The sequence below is a fragment of the Thalassophryne amazonica genome, chromosome 5 (assembly GCF_902500255.1).
Source record: "Thalassophryne amazonica chromosome 5, fThaAma1.1, whole genome shotgun sequence".
In the NCBI taxonomy this organism is placed as follows: Eukaryota; Metazoa; Chordata; class Actinopteri; order Batrachoidiformes; family Batrachoididae; genus Thalassophryne; species Thalassophryne amazonica.
In genome coordinates this window covers 66,603,721-66,625,443 of record NC_047107.1, presented here as the reverse complement: position 1 = coordinate 66,625,443, position 21,723 = coordinate 66,603,721, and the positions used below count along the sequence as shown (strand labels likewise).

The following is a 21,723-nucleotide window of genomic DNA, read 5'->3' as shown; positions in this document are numbered from 1 at the left end:
AAATTAGCTTGCTGAAAGAAAGCAATCTCAATCGATTCAATCCCCCCACACCTATTTAAGAAAAAAACCTTTTCAAACACTCATCATACCTCTAGCTCTTAAGAGTCTCCATTGGACATAAAGCCTTCTTGCCGTTTCTCTCCATCTATTTCTTTTTCTTTTCATCTCTCAACTTCTATTTTGGCACACTGTCAAAAAGAATCACTGAAGAATGCAGAGTGCAGAATGAAAAACGGAGGTTTGTCTCCACTTTTCAGCTTCTGTTTGGCTCTTTCAAGACACACACAATAGAAATGAATTAATATTTGGGTGTTCATTTGGAGCACTAAAGAAGAAGAAGGAGACGTAAGGCCAAGATAGGCCCTAAGGCCCATCAGTACCTGTGCTTACCCAAAGATATTAGAGTGTGAAACGGCCGAGAGCCTACAACTTCCCCTGGATGGGATGCCAGTCAATCACGGAGAACTTCCCAACAAGGCTTTTAACACTCAGTGGACTGGGCCAATGCAGATGAATTGTATTGCCCAAGGACACAGACAGGAAGCACGATCTGGAAACAAACACAGGTCTACATATTGGGAGCCCAATTCCTTATCCCACTGATCACCTGCTCTACAGCAGCACTAAAGAGACACTGAAATATCACACTGGCCCCATCTAATGAGTGAATGAATCTATGAATTTTACCACTACAGCCAAAAAGATCAAAAAGCACCTTCAGGCATCTTTGCTGTGATTTGGCGCTATATAAATAAAAACAAATTGAAATCGAAATTGAAAATAAAATTAGTCACTCAGCAAAATGATACAGTAAGTGGTTGCAGTTTAAATCATTATTGACAGTGGTGTGTAGGGATGGGTATCGGGAACCGGTTCCTTTCTGGTATCATAAAGAAACAATTCGATCCACCTACATCAATAACCTTTTTGCTTAATGATTCCCTGATCAGTCCTTCAGAGTGGCTGTTGTTTTTGGGGATGTTTGTCAGGAAAATGATAATTTCTCTACATTGATTACAGACCCTGCAGCGGGTCGATAAGGAATTGGATCGATAAGCGGAATGGCATCGATATCGATAAAATCTTATCAATACCTATCCCTAGTGGTGTGGTTGTGAAACTTTAGGTTGCTACAACATTTTTTTAATTTTTTTAATGACTAAAGAAGAGGCAAGTGGAGGACTGTTGGGATATGGCAGGCATATGACTTTCTGAATGTCATGAAGCTTTACTGCACGCAGAATGCAGAATTCAACAAGCGCAATCAGACAATTCTGACATCTACCAAGGGTTAAAAGATAAAAGTAAAAGAAAACTGATTCACATTGTGACCCAGACTTTACCTTAAGCAAATTGTGTCCACAACACAATGCAATAATTGCATACTGATCCAGAATGATGCGACTGATCAAGATGTTGCTATCTGAAAAAATAGTGTCTTCCTGATGTTGGTTTTCCACTGTGCTGTCATATCCGTGAAGTAGTTTTGACGTAAACCTTAAAAGCCTACAAAGTGAAATCCTGATTCAGAATCTAGCTCTGGATCCAGATCACCTCCAAAATTTTATGAAGCCTTCCAAGGACGAACACCAATGTGTGGTGAAAATCTGGTGAAAATCCGTTAAGGAGTTTTGACATAATCCTCAAAATCTGACAAAGTGAAGCATACAAATTGAAATTCTGATCCAGATCGCCTTCAAAATTCAGTACAGTCTTCCATGGTCTTATATCTATCTGTGGTGCAAAATGGTGAGAATGTGTTTAGAAGTTTTGACATAATCCTTAAAAGCCTATATAAAGTGATCTGAATCACCTCCAAAATTTAATGGTGTCTTCCATGGCCTAATATCCATCTGTGATGAAAATTTCATCAAAATCTGTGAAGTAGTTTTGACATAATCCTACACAGTAAATTTTACAAAGTAAAATTTTTCCTGTGCTTGATAAGATTTGGTCCCATTCTAAATAGAGTAAAATACACTCTATTATAGAGTGAAATCAGCTCTACCGTCTTATCAAATCAAGAGTTTCTACTCCAATAAGAGTTGATTTTACACTGTGATAGAGTATATTTAACTCTATTTGGACTGGGACAATTATGTCCTTGGCGGACGAAATAATGAATGTTTATGAGTTCAATGGTATGAAAATTTCATGAGGTGAAAGCTGGAGCAAACCATACAACGAGGCGAAGCAACCGGGTTGTTCAACTGTGTAAGTCCTCAGTGCAGCAAAAAAAATAATTCACGTCAGAAATGCGTCCAGCTTTTCGTCTCTCTTCCTGCTAACAGCGTCCAGACAGCACAGTGGATTTGTTTTGTGTGTGTGTGTGTGTGTGTGTGTGTGTGTGTGTGTGTGTGTGTGTGTGTGTGTGTGTGTGTGTGTGTGTGTGTGAATTAGCAATGTCAGTTAGCTCAGTCAAATTATGTATCGGGAGAGTCATTGTCCCCCGCGCACGTGCACACACACGCAACCTGGTCGGCGCTTATGTGTGCGTGTACTTTGTGTAGTTCCTAAGTCCAGCCCAAAATCACGTCAGCTTTTCATCTCTCTTCCTGCTAACAGCGTCCAGACAGCACAGTGGATTTGTTTTGTGTGTGTGTGTGTGTGTGTGTGTGTGTGTGTGTGTGTGTGTGTGTGTGTGTGTGTGTGTGTGTGTGTGTGTGTGTGTGTGTGAATTAGCAATGTCAGTTAGCTCAGTCAAATTATGTATCGGGAGAGTCATTGTCCCCCGCGCACGTGCACACACACGCAACCTGGTCGGCGCTTATGTGTGCGTGTACTTTGTGTAGTTCCTAAGTCCAGCCCAAAATCACGTCAGCTTTTCATCTGAACAGTTCTTCATGCATCCAGACGGCTGACAGCAGATGTGAGTGTGCACATACATACACACACACACACACACACACACACACACACACACACACACACACACACACACAAAACAAATCCACTGCGCTGTCTGGAGGCTGTTAGCAGGAAGAAAGAATGAAAAGCTGGACTAATTTCTGACGTGATTTTTTTTTTTCTCGCTGCACTGAGGATGTACACAGTCTTTTTTTGGCAGTACACACGCGCACAAGTGCCAACCCGGTTGCGTGTGTGTCCCTTTTCTGTTGTTTATAAATTAATAAAATATAAAATGACAAGGATTTATTTTAGCCGTTATACGAGGTCTGTTAGAAAAGTATCCGACCTTTTTATTTTTTACAAAAACCATATGGATTTGAATCACGTGTGATTGCATCAGACAAGCTTGAACCTTCGTGCGCATGTGTGAGTTTTTTCACGCCTGTCGGTTGCGTCATTCACCTGTGAGCAGGCTTTGTGGGAGGAGTGGTCCAGCCCCCTCGGCGGATTTTTATTGTCAGGAAAATGGCTGAGCGACTGCCGCTTTGCTGCATCAAAATTTTTTCAGAAACTGTGAGAGACAGCCAGGTGGAAACCATTCGGAAAATTCAGATGGCTTTCGGTGAAGATCTTATGGGCATCACACAGATTAAGGAGCATTACAACCGGATTAAAGACGGCCCACAGCGGATGAGGGCTCGCCGTGCTTCAAGCGGCCATCGACAGGCTGAAACGACCAGATCATTTCCAAACTGAAGGCTGTGTTGATCCGGGATGTCGTCTGACTACCAGAGAAATGGCAAGAGAGGTGGACATAGCACTTTTATGGCACATTACACTGTTACAGGAGATTTTGTAATGAAAGACGTGCGGCGGAATTCGCGCATCAGGACGGAACCGCGTAATGGCACAGAACAAAAAGCACCTCCGTGTTGGAAGTCTCACGGGACATGCCCAGCTCTTCCACCATTCGGAAGATTCAGATGGCTTTGGGTGGCTTTTCAGTCGAGTGAGTATCCGAGAAATTGTCGAAGATCTGGGCATGTCACATGTCCTGTGAGACCAACACGGAGTCCTGTGAGACCAACACGGAGGTGCTTTCGTTCCACGCCATTAGCGGCTCCGTGGCGAATTCCTCCACTCCTGTTTTCATGACAAATTCTCCTTTAACAGTGGAATGTGCCGGAAAAGTGCTGATGTCCACCTTTTCTGCCATTTCTCTGGTAGTCAGTCGACGTCCCGGATCAATACAGCATTCAGTTTGGAAATGATCTGGTCGTTTCAGCCTGTCGATCACCGCTCGGACCGCGGCGCGCCCTCTGCCATTGTGCGCCGTCTTTAAACCGGCTGTAACACTCCTTAATCTGTGTGATGACCATAAAATCGTCCCTGAAAGCCATCTGAATTTTCTGAATGGTGTCCACCTGGCTGTCTCTCACAGTTTCTGGAAACATTTGATGCAGCGCTGCTCCAGCCGTTCAAACATTTTCCTCACAATGAAAATCCGACAAGGGGGGAGGACCAGTGCTCACTCAAAGCCTGCTCACAGGCGAATGACGCAACCGACAGGCGTGAAAAAAACTCACGCATGCGCACGAAGGTTCAAGCTTGGCTGATGCAATCACACGTGAGTCAAATCCATATGGTTTTTGCAAAAAATAAAAAGGTCAGATACTTTTCTAACAGACCTCGTATAAAACAAATAATGAATGTTTTTACATTCTTTCAATGGAACGAATATTTAATTCGTGAGGTGAAAGCAGCTTTCACCTCATGAAATATTCATACCACTGAACTCATAAACATTCATTATTTGTATAATAGTCATATAATAATCAAGAACAGGAGTGAGGAATTTTTTAAATGTAAATTTTATCCACAGCAGATAATGAAAACTGTGTTAACCATATGTAACAAGAGTTCCCATAATGATTTGTTTTTTGGGGGGGGGGGGTTTGTTGTTGTTGTTTGTTTCTTTGGGAGGGGGTGACTAATAGCATTCTGTTCTGCCCTTTATAGTACAGAGCAGGAGACCAGGCAGCTCTTTTCGAGAAGAATAAAAGAGAAACTTTTCAATAAACTGTCCCTCCTGTGTGGGACAGAGTGCGGGGGCACAGAACGGTCCCCAAGATAATGTGTCCAATGGTGGAAAAACTAGGACAGAAGAATCCCTGATGGATTCATGGAGCCCTTGAGGAGAGGTGCTCTGTAACTTCTGGAAGCTATCATCTACATTTTCTGAAATCAGCTCAGAAAAATGTGTGTAAAAGAAAGAAGAAGACAACAGCATGAGGAAAAAGTAGGAGGATGTTCCAGAAAAGAAAGAGTTTGGAAGATGGAGAGAGGATGAGTGGGACGATTGACCTTGTGAAGTGGCAAAAGCAGTAGAAGTAGCTGCCCCACTTGTAGACACACTTTCTGTTGCTTGCCAACTGTCCTGAATGCACTGCGATAGCTAACCTACATAGACCTTCTCCATGCAGCAGCATATTTTTACACACTCATACATGAGCATGCATACTTTGAATTCTTTTTTTGAATATACACAACAGGGGAGGGGGCCAAAATCAGACGGCACATGCTGGAAGCTACTGCTCAGTGAAGTCACCTGTGCTGTTAGCCTGTCTTGCTCGCAGGCAGCCAGCTGCTCCTCTAATTAAGAGACCATTTACTCAAGAGGCCAGAGCATATGGAGAACTATATAGCTAAGTGCTTGTCTTCGAATAGTTGCCAATGCTGTTCAATGTCAACCTAAATGTGGACATATTGTATTCCATGGTCAAGACCACACACTTTACAGCAAGTTTGAGAAAGTCCAATAAATTAGAAAGGCTGAGGCAGTGATTAGCATGTTTAATAGTCTGGTATTGTCTTCGCTGAAAACATAGCATGTTCGTACACTGTAATAATTTACCAGGCACTGAATCACAACAACACAGCTCAGAGAAAATTCACTTATGAAAATCTTTAAAAATTAAAGCTACAGCTATGGTCCTGCATCATAGCATCTGGCTAATATACATGTAACATACATTTGTCATCTTCATCACTGTGAGATAAATATGTGGTAGATCGAAAGTAACACACACAACAGCCAGGCCATCATAAGCAGCAAATGGTACTACTGCATGAGTGAGCCTTGTTTTCAGTCGTGTGTGTGTGTGTGTGTGTGTGTGTGTGTGTGTGTGTGTGTGTGTGTGTGTGTGTGTGTGTGTGTGTGTGTGTGTGTGTGTGTGTGTGTGTGTGTGTGTGTGTGTGTGAGTGACTGACAGCGGTGGGGGTTGTTGACTGCGGGAAGAAACCTCAAGCAGACCAGACTCAGAGGATTGACCATCTACTCTGAACATACTACTAATAACAAATTATCAAATAAAACAAAGAAAAACAACAAATAGTCAAAGACGGCAAAGATGCAGCTAAGCATCCAGTTATTTATAATTTCCAGTGGCCATATAATCCAAGTGTCAAAACAATGAAGCACTAAAGGGCATGGACCTATGAAGTGGATACAATTATTTTTGTAACAGAGAAATTAATTTTCCATGTAAGATTCTAGGGGTGAGCAATGAGGGCCAAGCAACTGTTTTCCTTGCAACCAATTGCCTCAGCAGGTGGGTTTGCTGATGAGATTCTCTCCTGAACATAAACACCTGATCATTAAGGAAATCACCTGCTTAGGGGATTGGTGTGAAGGGAAAGCTGCAGCGTCTTGGCCCTTCATGGCATGTGATTGCCCACCCGTGGACTAATCCAAAACTGGCATTGCCAACCTTAAAATACATATTTCATGTAAACAGGAGCGTTGTTTAGGTTTTTTTTTTCCCCATTCTGAACTGGTAGGACAGTATTAACAAATTGTCAACTGAATGTAAAATACAAATACATAAGTTTATCCATTATATCACATATCACAATTGGATAATTTTGTCCTTTCCTCACAAAGTTAAACATTCCTGTGAGCAGTCTTGCAAGAGCCTCATGTCTAGGGATAGATATTGATAAGATTTTAATCGATATCGAGACCATTATCAATTCCGCTTTTCAATCCAATTCCTTATCGATACCTCCTGTGAATTTTCTGTGTACTAAAAGTAGGCTTTACAGGTTTTCTATGTCAACAACATTTTAATGAGTCTAAAAGTAAAGACATATGAAATATGAAATTAAACTCTGAAATTAAACTCTGGAGATAAACTCTACATCAGTGGTGGCCAAGTTCGGTCCTCGAGAGCCACCTTCCTGACACTCTTAGTTGTCTCCCTGCTTCAACACACCTGAATCCAATGAAAGGCTCATTAAAAGTCTTCTAATGAGTCTTTCATTGGATTCAGGGAAGGTGGCTCTCGAGGACCGAACTTGGCCACCCCTGCTCTACATTGTGTATCCTTGATCTCTGGACATGAACAGAAATAAACAAAACCTGTAGTTTTTGTCAAAAGCATTTCCTTTCAGACATTATTGGGACGAATGTCTTTCCATACATCTGAGCTGAGCTCTTGCAGCTGGCTGTGTTGCACGTCAGGATGTAATTTATAAAGAATGGAGGGTGTCTCATTGTGGGAGGAAAAAAGAATGTTTTAGTTTATTGTAGTTTATTGTCTGTAATACAGCATTTGGAAAGAGATGTCATTTTATTTAAAGTGGCAATTCGTTTTGAAGTTATTAATTCTGACCGGACTGTCTCGGCAGAGAGCCACGCAGCATTTGGAGCTGTGCCAACAAAATGGAGGACAATTCTCATTTCTTGACTGCAAGAAGACAAGAGTCCCAGTAAGTGACTTTAATTCACACAAAAGTGACTCACGACTGATATATTTTAATGCCGTTGAGAGGGGTTAAGAAGCGGACTTGCCGCTTCTGAAGAGCAGCAAATCAAAGAACCAACAAGCCAGGGGATCAAAGCACTGCTTCATTGGTTCACGCTTCAAAGTGGAGTCGCGCTGCAGAATCGGCTGATTACAGAGCCACTGCAGGGTCTGTAATCAATGTAGAGAAATTATCATTTTCCCAACAAACACCTTCAAAAACAACAGCCGCTCTGAAGGACCAATAAGGGAATTGTTAAGCAAAAAGGCTACTGATGTTGGTAGATCGAATCAATTCTTAACGATACCCAAAAAGAACCTGTTCTGCATACGCAACCCTACTCACTTCAATATCTGAACTGTTCAGAGGGTTTGAAGATGTAGACGTAAGAGGGAACAAACCTTAACTCAAATTATTTACAACATTAAATAGAAACATCAACCAGTTCATAGTACTTTCAGATCAATTCCGGTGTTCATGTATCAATGTAGTTTTATCCATTAATTCATATTGGTTAATTATTACAGCCCTACTTAAAAGCTGACATCAAAGGCCAATGTCAACACTGAGTGACTATTTGAAGGAAATGGTTAAATATACACTTATGTTACAGTCACAGGAAGTAATGTATTCACTTTCTTTTAGTCATCTGACCTTTGACCTTGAGTAGGACCTTAAAAGCTCCAAATTGTGTGTATGTGTGCATATGCATGCAGTATATGCCATTAAGCAATTGCAGTGTTGCATTATTTCCTTAGGAGAATTTGACCAGTCTGGATATTCATCTGTAAGAAAGTCCTGGGTTCAAGACCAGTTATGACCAGTTCCTGTCTGTGTGGAAATGACATTTTTTTCAACCATGTCTGGAGCAGTTTCCTCCAGGTACTCCAGTTTCCCCATGATGGAAACATGCACATTCGGTTCATTTTCTGCTTGTACATGTGGAGTTACACCAGGAACGATATCTGCTGCAAAAGGTGTGCTAAATCAATATGGGGATCCTTACTAGCTCCACTGTGGCAACTACTCACAGACAACAGGAGCAGCCTGACAGGTGGTTTGGTTTGGAGACAAATGCAAGACTCACAAGGCAGCTTTGGTTGTTGCAAGACTTTAGTGATGTGGAAAGCACTGGTCGGTACACGGGGAGGCAGTCCAAAAAAGCAACAGCAGTACAATAAACAGGCTTAAACAAGGTCAGAATAAAGAGGCTGGAGGTCGAGAACACGATGAGGCAGGCAGGACTTAGGAAAATGAGAACTAAGAGCTGGAAAGAAGGCACAGGACGCATCAATCTGGCGAAGAAGCAGAGCAAAATGAGGAGTATATGTACATCCAGGTAATGAGCAGCAAATTGACAGCAGGTGAGTGCAGAAGGTGCCAGAATGAGGGCATGGTCGGGGGGGGGGGGGGGGGGGGGGGGACAAGCCCACAGACAGAAAAACAAACACAGAGAACGACCTTGAAAACGGAATGGACCGACGAACTTGGGAGCCAATTTTTTGGGCACACCCCTAAGTGTACGATACGATATGATACACTTTATTATCCCCTTAGGGAAATTTGTCTTGGACTCATGCTAAGTGCCTTTACAAAAGGAAAACAAACAAATACAAATAGAAACAGCCACATCTATAACAAATTAACATGACAGGAAATCAAGAGAAACACCATAAGTGTTGCACAACTCGTGTTTTAGACATTATTGTTTAGCAATTTGATAGGCAGATAGTGTAAGATTACGCATCGAGAGCCACACCTTCTGGCCTGCAACGTAAGATGGGGAAGTGGTCCATACGGTCAGCGGAGGCCTTATAAGACAACGTGGAATGCGAAAGAACTGCCTGTGCCTGCTCCCAGGTCCTTTGGCAACAAAGAATCAAACTAAGTGCTGAAGGGACTGGGGAGTGCAGAGTGTCGTAATGCAACTAACCAAAGTCCTTTCTCTAATTCCTGGTTTAACCGTCCCACCTGCCCATTGGCCTGTGGATGGTACCCCGAGGTTAAGCTGGATGTGACCCCGAGGAGATGGCAAAACGTCCTCCAAAAATGGAATACAAATTGCGGGCGCCGGTCAGACACTATGAGGTAACCCGTGCAATTTAAAAATCTGATTTAACATTATTACTGTGGTTTCCTTACACCACTGTCAGGACAGCCATATGCCTCTTAGAAGGTGGAAACCCAGTTACAAAATCCATCGCGATATGCATCCATGGATGAATCGGGATCGGTAAAGGCTGCAAAGTGCCAGCGGGCAGGTGATTAGACGATTTGTGCATCGTGCATTGCTGACAAGCAGATACATATTCGGTGACATCCTTGACTAACCCTGGCCACCAAAACCTTTGGTGAATTATGAATGTGGTCTTCTTGATACTGGGATGACAGAACATTTGGCCTTCGTGACTCCAGCTACTGGTGGTTGGCTCTCACTGCGGTATTGTATCACTTCCAGTTCCGGAGCACAGCGGTGTTTTGCTGTGTCTGTTAGCTGTTTAATCTGCGCAGTTAGATTGATCTAGTTAACTAGATAACGATTTGTTTCACAGTGTAATCTTCACGTGCCTTAACTAAAGCACTCCCTCTGCTGAATCACCTCTAAATTATTTACACATTATTCACTTTGTGTGTTTTTAGGAATCCGCTAGCTTATCGCAGCTACTAGCTCTTAGCCGGTTTAGCATGGCGGCTTCTCCTGTCTCTCCCGCACTTTTCTGCTCTGGGTGTGAAATGTTTAGTTATTCCTCGGCCTCCTTTAGCAGTAATGGTACTTGCAATAAGTGTAGCTTATTCGTAGCTTTGGAGGCCAAGCTGGGCGAATTGGAGACTCGGCTCTGCACCGTGGAAAATTCTACAGCTAGCTAGGCCCCTGTAGTCGGTGCGGACCAAAGTAGCTTAGCCACCGTTAGTTTCCATCTGGCAGATCCCGAGCAGCCGGGAAAGCAGGCCGACTGGGTGACTGTGAGGAGGAAGCGTAGTCCTAAACAGAAGCCCCGTGTACACCACCAACCCGTTCACATTTCTAACCGTTTTTCCCCACTCGGCAACACACCCGCCGAGGAACAAACTCTGGTTATTGGCGACTCTGTTTTGAGAAATGTGAAGTTAGCAACACCAGCAACCATAGTCAATTGTCTTCCGGGGGCCAGAGCAGGCGACACTGAAGGAAATTTTAAACTGCTGGCTAAGGCTAAGCGTAAATTTGGTAAGATTGTAATTCACGTCGGCAGTAATGACACCCGGTTACGCCAGTCGGAGGTCACTAAAATTAACATTGAATCGGTGTGTAACTTTGCAAAAACAATGTCGGACTCTGTAGTTTTCTCTGGGCCCCTCCCCAATCGGACCGGGAGTGACATGTTTAGCCGCATGTTCTCCTTGAATTGCTGGCTGTCTGAGTGGTGTCCAAAAAATGAGGTGGGCTTCATAGATAATTGGCAAAGCTTCTGGGGAAAACCTGGTCTTGTTAGGAGAGACGGCATCCATCCCACTTTGGATGGAGCAGCTCTCATTTCTAGAAATCTGGCCAATTTTCTTAAATCCTCCAAACCGTGACTATCCAGGGTTGGGACCAGGAAGCAGAGTTGTAGTCTTACACACCTCTCTGCAGCTTCTCTCCCCCTGCCATCCCCTCATTACCCCATCCCCGTAGAGACAGTGCCTGCTCCCAGACCACCAATAACCAGCAAAAATCTATTTAAGCATAAAAATTCAAAAAGGAAAAATAATATAGCACCTTCAACTGCACCACAGACTAAAACAGTTAAATGTGGTCTATTAAACATTAGGTCTCTCTCTTCTAAGTCCCTGTTAGTAAATGATATAATAATTGATCAACATATTGATTTATTCTGCCTTACAGAAACCTGGTTACAGCAGGATGAATACGTTAGTTTAAATGAGTCAACACCCCCGAGTCACACTAACTGCCAGAATGCTCGTAGCACGGGCCGAGGCGGAGGATTAGCAGCAATCTTCCATTCCAGCTTATTGATTAATCAAAAACCCAGACAGAGCTTTAATTCATTTGAAAGCTTGACTCTTAGTCTTGTCCATCCAAATTGGAAGTCCCAAAAACCAGTTTTATTTGTTATTATCTATCGTCCACCTGGTCGTTACTGTGAGTTTCTCTGTGAATTTTCAGACCTTTTGTCTGACTTAGTGCTTAGCTCAGATAAGATAATTATAGTGGGCGATTTTAACATCCACACAGATGCTGAGAATGACAGCCTCAACACTGCATTTAATCTATTGTTAGACTCAATTGGCTTTGCTCAAAATGTAAATGAGTCCACCCACCACTTTAATCATATCTTAGATCTTGTTCTGACTTATGGTATGGAAATTGAAGACTTAACAGTATTCCCTGAAAACTCCCTTCTGTCTGATCATTTCTTAATAACATTTACATTTACTCTGATGGACTACCCAGCAGTGGGGAATAAGTTTCAATACACTAGAAGTCTTTCAGAAAGCACTGTAACTAGGTTTAAGGATATGATTCCTTCTTTATGTTCTCTAATGCCATATACCAACACAGTGCAGAGTAGCTACCTAAACTCTGTAAGTGAGATAGAGTATCTCGTCAATAGTTTTACATCCTCATTGAAGACAACTCTGGATGCTGTAGCTCCTCTGAAAAAGAGAGCTTTAAATCAGAAGTGCCTGACTCCATGGTATAACTCACAAACTCGCAGCTTAAAGCAGATAACCCGTAAGTTGGAGAGGAAATGGCGTCTCACTAATTTAGAAGATCTTCACTTAGCCTGGAAAAAGAGTCTGTTGCTCTATAAAAAAGCCCTCCGTAAAGCTAGGACATCTTACTACTCATCACTAATTGAAGAAAATAAGAACAACCCCAGGTTTCTTTTCAGCACTGTAGCCAGGCTGACAAAGCGTCAGAGCTCTATTGAGCCAAGTATTCCTTTAACTTTAACTAGTAATGACTTCATGACTTTCTTTGCTAATAAAATTTTAATTATTAGAGAAAAAATTACTCATAACCATCCCAAAGACATATCGTTCTCTTTGGCTGCTTTCAGTGATGCCGGTATTTGGTTAGACGATTGTTCTGTCTGAGTTATTTTCATTAGTTACTTCATCCAAATCATCAACATGTCTATTAGACCCCATTCCTACCAGGCTGCTCAAGGAAGCCCTACCATTATTTAATGCTTCGATCTTAAATATGATCAATCTGTCTTTATTAGTTGGCTATGTACCACAGGCTTTTAAGGTGGCAGTAATTAAACCATTACTTAAAAAGCCATCACTTGACCCAGCTATCTTAGCTAATTATAGGCCAATCTCCAACCTTCCTTTTCTCTCAAAAATTCTTGAAAGGGTAGTTGTAAAACAGCTAACTGATCATCTGCAGAGGAATGGTCTATTTGAAGAGTTTCAGTCAGGTTTTAGAATTCATCATAGTACAGAAACAGCATTAGTGAAGGTTACAAATGATCTTCTTATGGCCTCAGACAGTGGACTCATCTCTGTGCTTGTTCTGTTAGACCTCAGTGCTGCTTTTGATACTGTTGACCATAAAATTTTATTACAGAGATTAGAGCATGCCATAGGTATTAAAGGCACTGCGCTGCGGTGGTTTGAATCATATTTATCTAATAGATTACAATTTGTTCATGGAAATGGGGAATCATCTTCACAGACTAAGGTTAATTATGGAGTTCCACAAGGTTCTGTGCTAGGACCAATTTTATCCACTTTATAAATGCTTCCCTTAGGCAGTATTATTAGACGGCATTGCTTAAATTTTCATTGTTACGCAGATGATACCCAGCTTTATCTATCCATGAAGCCAGAGGACACACACCAATTAGCTAAACTGCAGGATTGTCTTACAGACATAAAGACATGGATGACCTCTAATTTCCTGCTTTTAAACTCAGATAAAACTGAAGTTATTGTACTTGGCCCCACAAATCTTAGAAACATGGTGTCTAACCAGATCCTTACTCTGGATGGCATTACCCTGACCTCTAGTAATACTGTGAGAAATCTTGGAGTCATTTTTGATCAGGATATGTCATTCAATGCGCATATTAAACAAATATGTAGGACTGCTTTTTTGCATTTACGCAATACCTCTAAAATTAGAAAGGTCTTGTCTCAGAGTGATGCTGAAAAACTAATTCATGCATTTATTTCCTCTAGACTGGACTATTGTAATTCATTATTATCAGGTTGTCCTAAAAGTTCCCTGAAAAGCCTTCAGTTAATTCAAAATGCTGCAGCTAGAGTACTAACGGGGACTAGAAGGAGAGAGCATATCTCACCCATATTGGCCTCTCTTCATTGGCTTCCTGTTAATTCTAGAATAGAATTTAAAATTCTTCTTCTTACTTATAAGGTTTTGAATAATCAGGTCCCATCTTATCTTAGGGACCTCATAGTACCATATCACCCCAATAGAGCGCTTTGTTCTCAGACTGCAGGCTTACTTGTAGTTCCTAGGGTTTGTAAGAGTAGAATGGGAGGCAGAGCCTTCAGCTTTCAGGCTCCTCTCCTCTGGAACCAGCTCCCAATTCGGATCAGGGAGACAGACACCCTCTCTACTTTACGATTAGGCTTAAAACTTTCCTTTTTGCTAAAGCTTATAGTTAGGGCTGGATCAGGTGACCCTGAACCATCCCTTAGTTATGCTGCTATAGACGTAGACTGCTGGGGGGTTCCCATGATGCACTGTTTCTTTCTCTTTTTGCTCTGTATGCACCACTCTGCATTTAATCATTAGTGATCGATCTCTGCTCCCCTCCACAGCATATCTTTTTCCTGGTTCTCTCCCTCAGCCCCAACCAGTCCCAGCAGAAGACTGTCCCTCCCTGAGCCTGGTTCTGCTGGAGGTTTCTTCCTGTTAAAAGGGAGTTTTTCCTTCCCACTGTAGCCAAGTGCTTGCTCACAGGGGGTCGTTTTGACCGTTGGGGTTTTTACGTAATTATTGTATGGCCTTGCCTTACAATGTAAAGCGCCTTGGGGCAACTGTTTGTTGTGATTTGGCGCTATATAAATAAAACTGATTGATTGATTGGTTTTGCCCCTGAAGGCAGGAGGAACAAACAGTTTTCCCCGCGGACACTCAGTGGGAACGGGTGCATCCCCTACTGCAGATTTAATCTTGGACTTGATGTCCCAGGTTAGAGCGGTCACAAAACAAGAGGAGGGTAAAATCGTCTCCAGCTCTATGGGTGCATCAACCGGATGTGTCGGGTTTCAAGTTTTAAGGGCCCGGGCAATAAGACAGAGTGAAATTAAACCTACTAAAAAAGATTGCACAACGGACCTGTCGGGAGTTAAGACGTTAGGTGGAGCTGAGATATTCGAGGTTCTTGTGGTCAGTGTAGACTATGAACGGAAGTTGTGCCCCCTCCAACCAGTGCCGCCACTCCTCCAAGGCCACTTTGACTGCTAACAGCTTGCGGTTGCCGATGCCAGAATTACGCTCTGCTGGAGACAGCTTCTTTGACAGAAAGGCTCAAGGATGCAGCCTGTTGTCGGAGGGACTCCACTGGGATAGGACGGCACCCACGCCCACGTTGGAGCCATTGACTTCAACCACAAACTGTCATGCGGGGTCAGGGAGGAGTAGCACGGGGGTCGTGATAAAGCAATTCGTTAGGACTCTGAACACCTCGTCACACTCCGGCGTCCAGGCAAACGGGCAGAGGGATGAATTGACTGCATGTAGAGGAGCTGCGACAGTACTGAAACCCCAAATAAATCTGTGATAAAAGTTGAACTGCTAAGAACCGCTGCACCTCCTTACGGGAAGCGGGAACTGCCCACTCACAAACCACCGCCACTTTTGCGGGATCCATCTTAATTTCCCCTGCCGAAATCACAAAACCTAAGAAAGAGACCGTGGATCTGTGGAATTTGCATTTTTCTGCTTTGACATAATCCCCATTTTGCAGCAGAGTTTGTAGTACCAGGTGGACATGATAATTATGGGTTATCAGATCTGGAGAAAAATAAGGATATCATCCAAATAAACAAAGACAAATTTGTTGAGAAACTCCTGTAACACATCGCTGACCAGGTTTTAGAATACGGCAAGTGCGTTCATGAGTTTGAACGGCATTACTAGATATTCATAATGTCCGGAGGAGGTGCTGAAGCCCGTTTCCATTAATCTCCTTGTTTCATTCTGACCAAATGATATGCGCTTCGCAGGTCGAGCTTGGTAAAGACCGTGGCTCCCTCCAACAACTCAAATGCAGAAGAGATTAGCGGTATCGGATCACGATTTTTTACAGTGATATCATTAAAGCCATGGTAATCGATGCAGGGATGGAGTGTCTTATCCTTCTTTTCAACAAAAAAGAAACCCGCTTGTGCGGGCGACGATGAAGAATGGATCAAGCCAGCTGCTAATGACTCCTGAATGTAATCATTCATGGCACGATGTTCAGGAGCTGAAAGGGAAAAGAGCTTTCCCCATGGTGGAATGGCCCTAGGGAGTAGCTCGATCGCGCAATCAGACTCACGATGTGGTGGTAGCGATTTCGTTTTACTAAAGATGGCTGCGAGATCGTGGTAACATTCAGGAACTCCTGCGAGATCAGGATTGGCCCCCTGCATAGGGCATACTGATGTGTGCAGACATACATTATTACATGCCGGACTCCAAGATACAATCTCACACTTAGCCCAATCAAAGTTGGGGCCATGACGTTGTAACCACTGGTGCCCCAGTATGATCGGGTGAGTCATATTAGCCATTACATGAAAACTGATCGATTCTACATGAAAGAGAGATTAACATTTTGACCGGCTCAGTGCGGTGAGTGATTTGACCTAGAATATGACCATCCACGGCACATACCACCAGAGGGCTTGTGAGTTTTACTAAACCCGGAGCTAAGCAAAGCAAGCAGATCTTCCTGCTGTGCAAGCTGCTTGTTGTGGTGACGTACTGCTTGCTGAAAGGGATCTGAGTCTGCTGCCTCCATTGTTGGCCAGATTGATCTGACAGACGGTTTGGTTTGGAGACAAATGCAAGACTCACACAGGCAGCTCTGGTTGTTGCAAGACTTTAGTGATGTGAAAAGCACTGATCGGTACATGGGAAGGCAGTCCAAAAAACACAGCAGCAGTACAATAAACATCAGGCTTAAACAAGGTCGGAATAAACAGGCTGGAGGTCGAGAACACGATGAGGCAGACAGGACTAAGGACAACGAGAACCGAGACCTGGAAAGAAGGCACAGGGCACATCAATCTGGTGAAGAAGCAGAGCAAAATGAGGAGTATATACGAGGTCTCTTAGATAATAAACCGACCCTTTTATTTTTTTTTTTAACTATTTGCATTTGAATGACGTGTGATTACACCAATCATGCTTGAACCCTCGTGCGCATGCGTGAGTTTTTTCACGCGTGTCAGTGACGTCATTTCCCTGTGGGCAGGCCTTGAGTGAGATGTGGTCCCGCCCTCTCGGCTGAATTCCTTTGTTTCACACGCTGCTCGAGACGGCGCGCGTTGCTTTATCAAAAATTTTTCTGGACCTGTGAGGAATATCTGAGTGGACACTATTCCAGAAATTAAGCTGGTTTTCTGTGAAAAGTTTAACGGCTGATGAGAGATTATGGGGTGTTTCTGTCGGTGTAAGGACTTCCCACGGAGCGGGACGTCGCGCAGCGCTTCCAGGCGACGTTGTCTGGCTGTTTCGAGCTGAAATCATCCTAATTTAAGGTTCTGTTGACCCAGGACGTCGTGAGAGAACAGAGAAGATTCAGAAGAGGCCGGCATGAGGAGTTTATGTGGACATTCCACTGTTAAAGGTCATTTTGTAATGAAAGAACGTGCGCGCAAATTCGCCGAGTCGTTTCCGTGACGACGACGCAAATCTGTGTGCGCCGCGACCAGAAAAACACCTCCGTGTTGAAGACCATTTGTAAAATTCAGGCGGCTTTTGATGGCTTTCAACAAGTGAGTAACTGAGAAATTGTTTAACAGCTTGGGCATGTTCCAACTTGCCCGTTAAGATTTCCAACGGAGGTGTTTTTCCTGCCGCGACCCCCCGCGGTCGGGTCCTGCCCGACATGCGACTCTGCCCGCACGTTCTTTCATTACAAAATGACCGTTAACAATGGAATGTCCGAATAAACTCCTCATGCCGACTTCTTCTGAAAGTTCTCTGTTCTCTGATGACTTACTGCGTCAACAGAGCCTGAAATGTGGAAGTTTTCAACTTGAAACGGCGAGACGCTGCCGCCTCGAAGCGCAGATCGCCGTCAGGCGCCATGGACAGTCCTTAAAGCGACACTACCAGACCAAAATCTCTCACCAGCCGTTAAAATTTTTACCAAAAACCAGCTGAATTTATTGAATGGTGTCCACTCAGTTGTGCCTTACAGTTTTGAAAAAAATTTTATCAAACAAAGCAGCAGTCTCTGAATCATTCCTAAACAATGAAAAAAATCGACGAGCGGGTGGGCAACTCCTCACTCAAAGACTGCCCACAGGCGAATGACGTAACCGACAGGCGTGAAAAAACTCTCGCATGCCCACGAGGGTTCAAGCATGTCTGATGTAATCACACGTGATTCAAATCCATATGGTTTTTGAAAAAATAATAAGGTCGGATACTTTTCTAATAGACCTCGTATATACATCCAGGTAATGAGCAGCAAATTGACAGCAGGTGAGCGCAGAAGGTACCAGAATGAGGGCGTGGTCAGGGACAGAGAGAGAGAGAAGGACAAGCCCACATCCCAGAGACAGAAAAACCAACACAGGGAAAAGGTCTAACAAGAAAATAGTCAAACGGGAAAGCAACCAAACAGATAAAACAAATCAAAACCAAGAGACAGAAGCAGATCAAACTCACACCCTGACACAGCCAAAAAAAAAAAAAAAAAAACCTTTTGAAAAATTCATGGTCAACAGAGTATCACCTTTATTCATGCATAAATCGTACTTCCTGGGGCATGGCAACACATCTGAACATGCATAACTACAATAATGAGTGAATTATAATGTCTGAGTCATAAATGCAACCTTTTAGGCTGAAGTCACTTTGACACGTTCAACAGCATTTTTACTGACTTTGCTACCCAAGGCCAAGACTAATGGCTACTGCACAAAATAAATAAACACACGTACACACAAACCATATGCAGATGTAAAGCCAATGAGAAACTCATGGGCAAGCACACCAAATACAGCATAAAGCAGACCATTTTCGGTGCATGTGTGTGTGTGTGTGTGTGTGGGGGGGGGGGGGGGGGTGCAGGAGGGAGACAGAAAAAAAAACTGATAAGAAAAGAAAGCCAATGTGATGGGCACAAAGATAAGATAAAGACTTAATATATCTTTGTGACGATGCTGCATTTAATCTGGGCACTGTGAGTGGGAGAAGTGCAGTACAGGGAGCGTCGATGAGGAGCCAATGGCACCGTGCGATTTTGGTGTCAAGCTTCACCACATATTGTGCCACGCACAGCCCACCTGTGCAGAACAGCCTGACAGCGGATTTCAAATAGGCTGTTTGTGATGTGTGCAATTTTCTTCACTTGGCTCGTGGAGGCACGCCCACGTAGAACTTTCAAATAGCACATACGCTCCTATGTGCTTATGTCTTCCATTTTCACGGAGCATTATTCAACCAGTAATTACATTTGTATTCATATCATATAAAATAATGTGCATCTTCTCAGGATTCTTCATGTCACTGCTACTCGACCAGTGCACTGCAGTGAACAGAGCGCCACCTTTAAAGGGTATAAAAGAAGCAAATCTAACTGACCATGACAGCTCTTTAAATACACTTTAACTACCCTTTAAAAAAGATTCTTCTCTGTGTACTTGAATAATGCCGTGCACCTACTTCTTGATGCACGACATTAATATCGTCTGTTTGCCAAAACTGACGAGGTGATTTTATCAAAAAGTAACCTCATAAAAAAACCTATATAAGTGTTAGTGCAGGGCCCCTGACACCTATTCTAATATAGTATCATAGCTACATGTCACATGAAAGCAGACAGATGCAAGAAGGTTTCTTACAGAGTGAACGTAATCATGAATGTGTTAATGAATAAGTAAATCAAACACATTATCTGTTGTAGATGTGGGTGGGTGACACTGTGCTACTGTGCACCCACTCACACAATGTTTCATTCCAACTTTATAAACAGCAGGATAAAAGGTATAATAGAAAAGAGCAGATGAAGGCTTGAAAAGGTTGGGGTTTTTTTGTTGTGGTTTTCAAGGAAAAAGTTAAAGAAACTCTGGCCCTCTTTCTGGCACAGGCAGCCATTTTTAGACAGTCATCCATTAGGACTGCTGTGTTCCCATACTGTCAGCCCCGAGTGAAGCCAAACAGGCCATGTCAACTGAGGTTGTTAGCCAAACAGTTAAGAAACAGTGCAGTATGCTCTCCAGGCAGGAGGAGAGGAGCAGGTAGTGGACTACAATAAAAACGTCACTGCAGTACAACGTCTTTGGAAAAGTAAGATGGATTGGAGCTTTTAGCACAACATGACCAGATGCTCTTAAAGAGATGAGAACAAATGATGGAACGGAGTAAGAGTAAAGCGTCAGCAGAGTTGCTCAGTGTAAAATATAATTCTGAACACAAACAAAAGGAGGACAGAGGAGGAGTAACGATGCAAAGGAAACATACTTTTTCGTTCAGTCTGAAAGACAGGTGTGTATAAATATCCTGCAGGTGTCTTCCATAGATCCCAAATGTCTTCCTGTGCACAGTGCACAGCTTGGTGGTGAGAGACAGAACAGAATGTGTGTGTGTTTGTAGGGGAGTGGTGTCTGTGTACACCTCACCTCTGGCCCCATGTGTTCCGTCTGTGTTGTGCGGTCAGTCATTTGACAGTCTTTTATCTTGACGGCAGCTTTGGCACTCTCCTGCATACGAAACAAATACACATCCATTAACTGCATCCAAAGTGTAAAAAAAATTAAGATCAAAAACTGATAAATCAGAACAGTTAAATGCATTTCTCAGGAGACCTACGCCTTGCCTCCACAGGCAACAGTGTAGCTGGCTTCAGTTACTAAGCTGAGAGAACTATCAAACGAAAACAAGCAGCAGCCTTAAACAACCTCAGCAAAGCCTCTTCTCCATTACAGCAAATCCAAGAGGTCAGAAAACTGTGCTGAATCGCAGCAGAACACTTCTGCAGCCAAATATAGATACAGACACCCTCCACAAAGTGCATTGTAGAAGCTTAATTTTTTTTTAAGTGACAGCTCTTGCTGGCAGCTAGATGGTCCTTGTGAAAGATAATGAACAAGGTTCTGCTGGCAGATTTAGAGATGAAGGTATAGAAAGAAAAGCGCTGACCTTTATCTTCAAAAATGGTGCTTTTACTTTGACCTGCAACCTGCTGATCCTTATGTGACCTTGATGACTTCATTTTGGCATGAAAGGCTGCAAGCCATCTGAACCGGAAGAACCCAGCACTTTATATTTTGCTGTACACTCATCACGCATATGCTAACAGAACAAACTGAAAGCTGCAGAAACAATGAAGTATTTAAAATGTATTAAAATTGATTAAAATTAATCAACCAAATGGTGTAAGGAATGAATCAGTAAAAAATAGAAGATTGAACAGAAGATAATTTCAGATACAACCCTCGCCTCAAATATACTGTATGAAGTTCAGCTCTGGCAGAAGCTGAGATGTTTTTATTAGTCATACGCTTTCCTGCATGAAAATGAAGGTAGTGTTTCCACAGCTAAATGTTGCACTTGGAGCACAGTCCTTCAACAAAAATGCACAGGCCGAGAGAGGAGAAAACTCATAAAAAGTGACAGCTAGTGATGCCCAGCCAGCTAGCAGGTCCTTCTAGGAGATAATTAATAGGTTTTCACTGGCAGGTTTACAGACGGAGGCAGAGTGAGGAGAGTGTTGGCTCAGGTCTGCCCTTTCCCTTAAAATACTGCACTTAAAGTTCGCTGGAAAGGACAAGAATCCTCACACATCACCAAAAACTGCACATCCGGACCAGTTTCAGTCAGTGAGAGAGTGACCTTTCCAAGACTGTGCAGTGTAGACTGAAACAAGGTTAAGCTGTGGCTGC

The 21,723-nt window shown here is 43.0% G+C and overlaps 1 protein-coding gene across 1 annotated transcript in view; it reads right to left on the bottom strand.

Annotated features, from left to right (window-relative positions):
* Positions 1-21,723, bottom strand: part of ccser1 (coiled-coil serine-rich protein 1) — a 592,747-nt gene that overhangs the window by 200,728 nt on the left and 370,296 nt on the right. Inside the window, exon 10 of the mRNA XM_034170482.1 lies at positions 20,461-20,541. Coding sequence (XP_034026373.1) covers positions 20,461-20,541 — 81 coding nt within the window. The remainder of the gene's footprint in view (positions 1-20,460; positions 20,542-21,723) is intronic.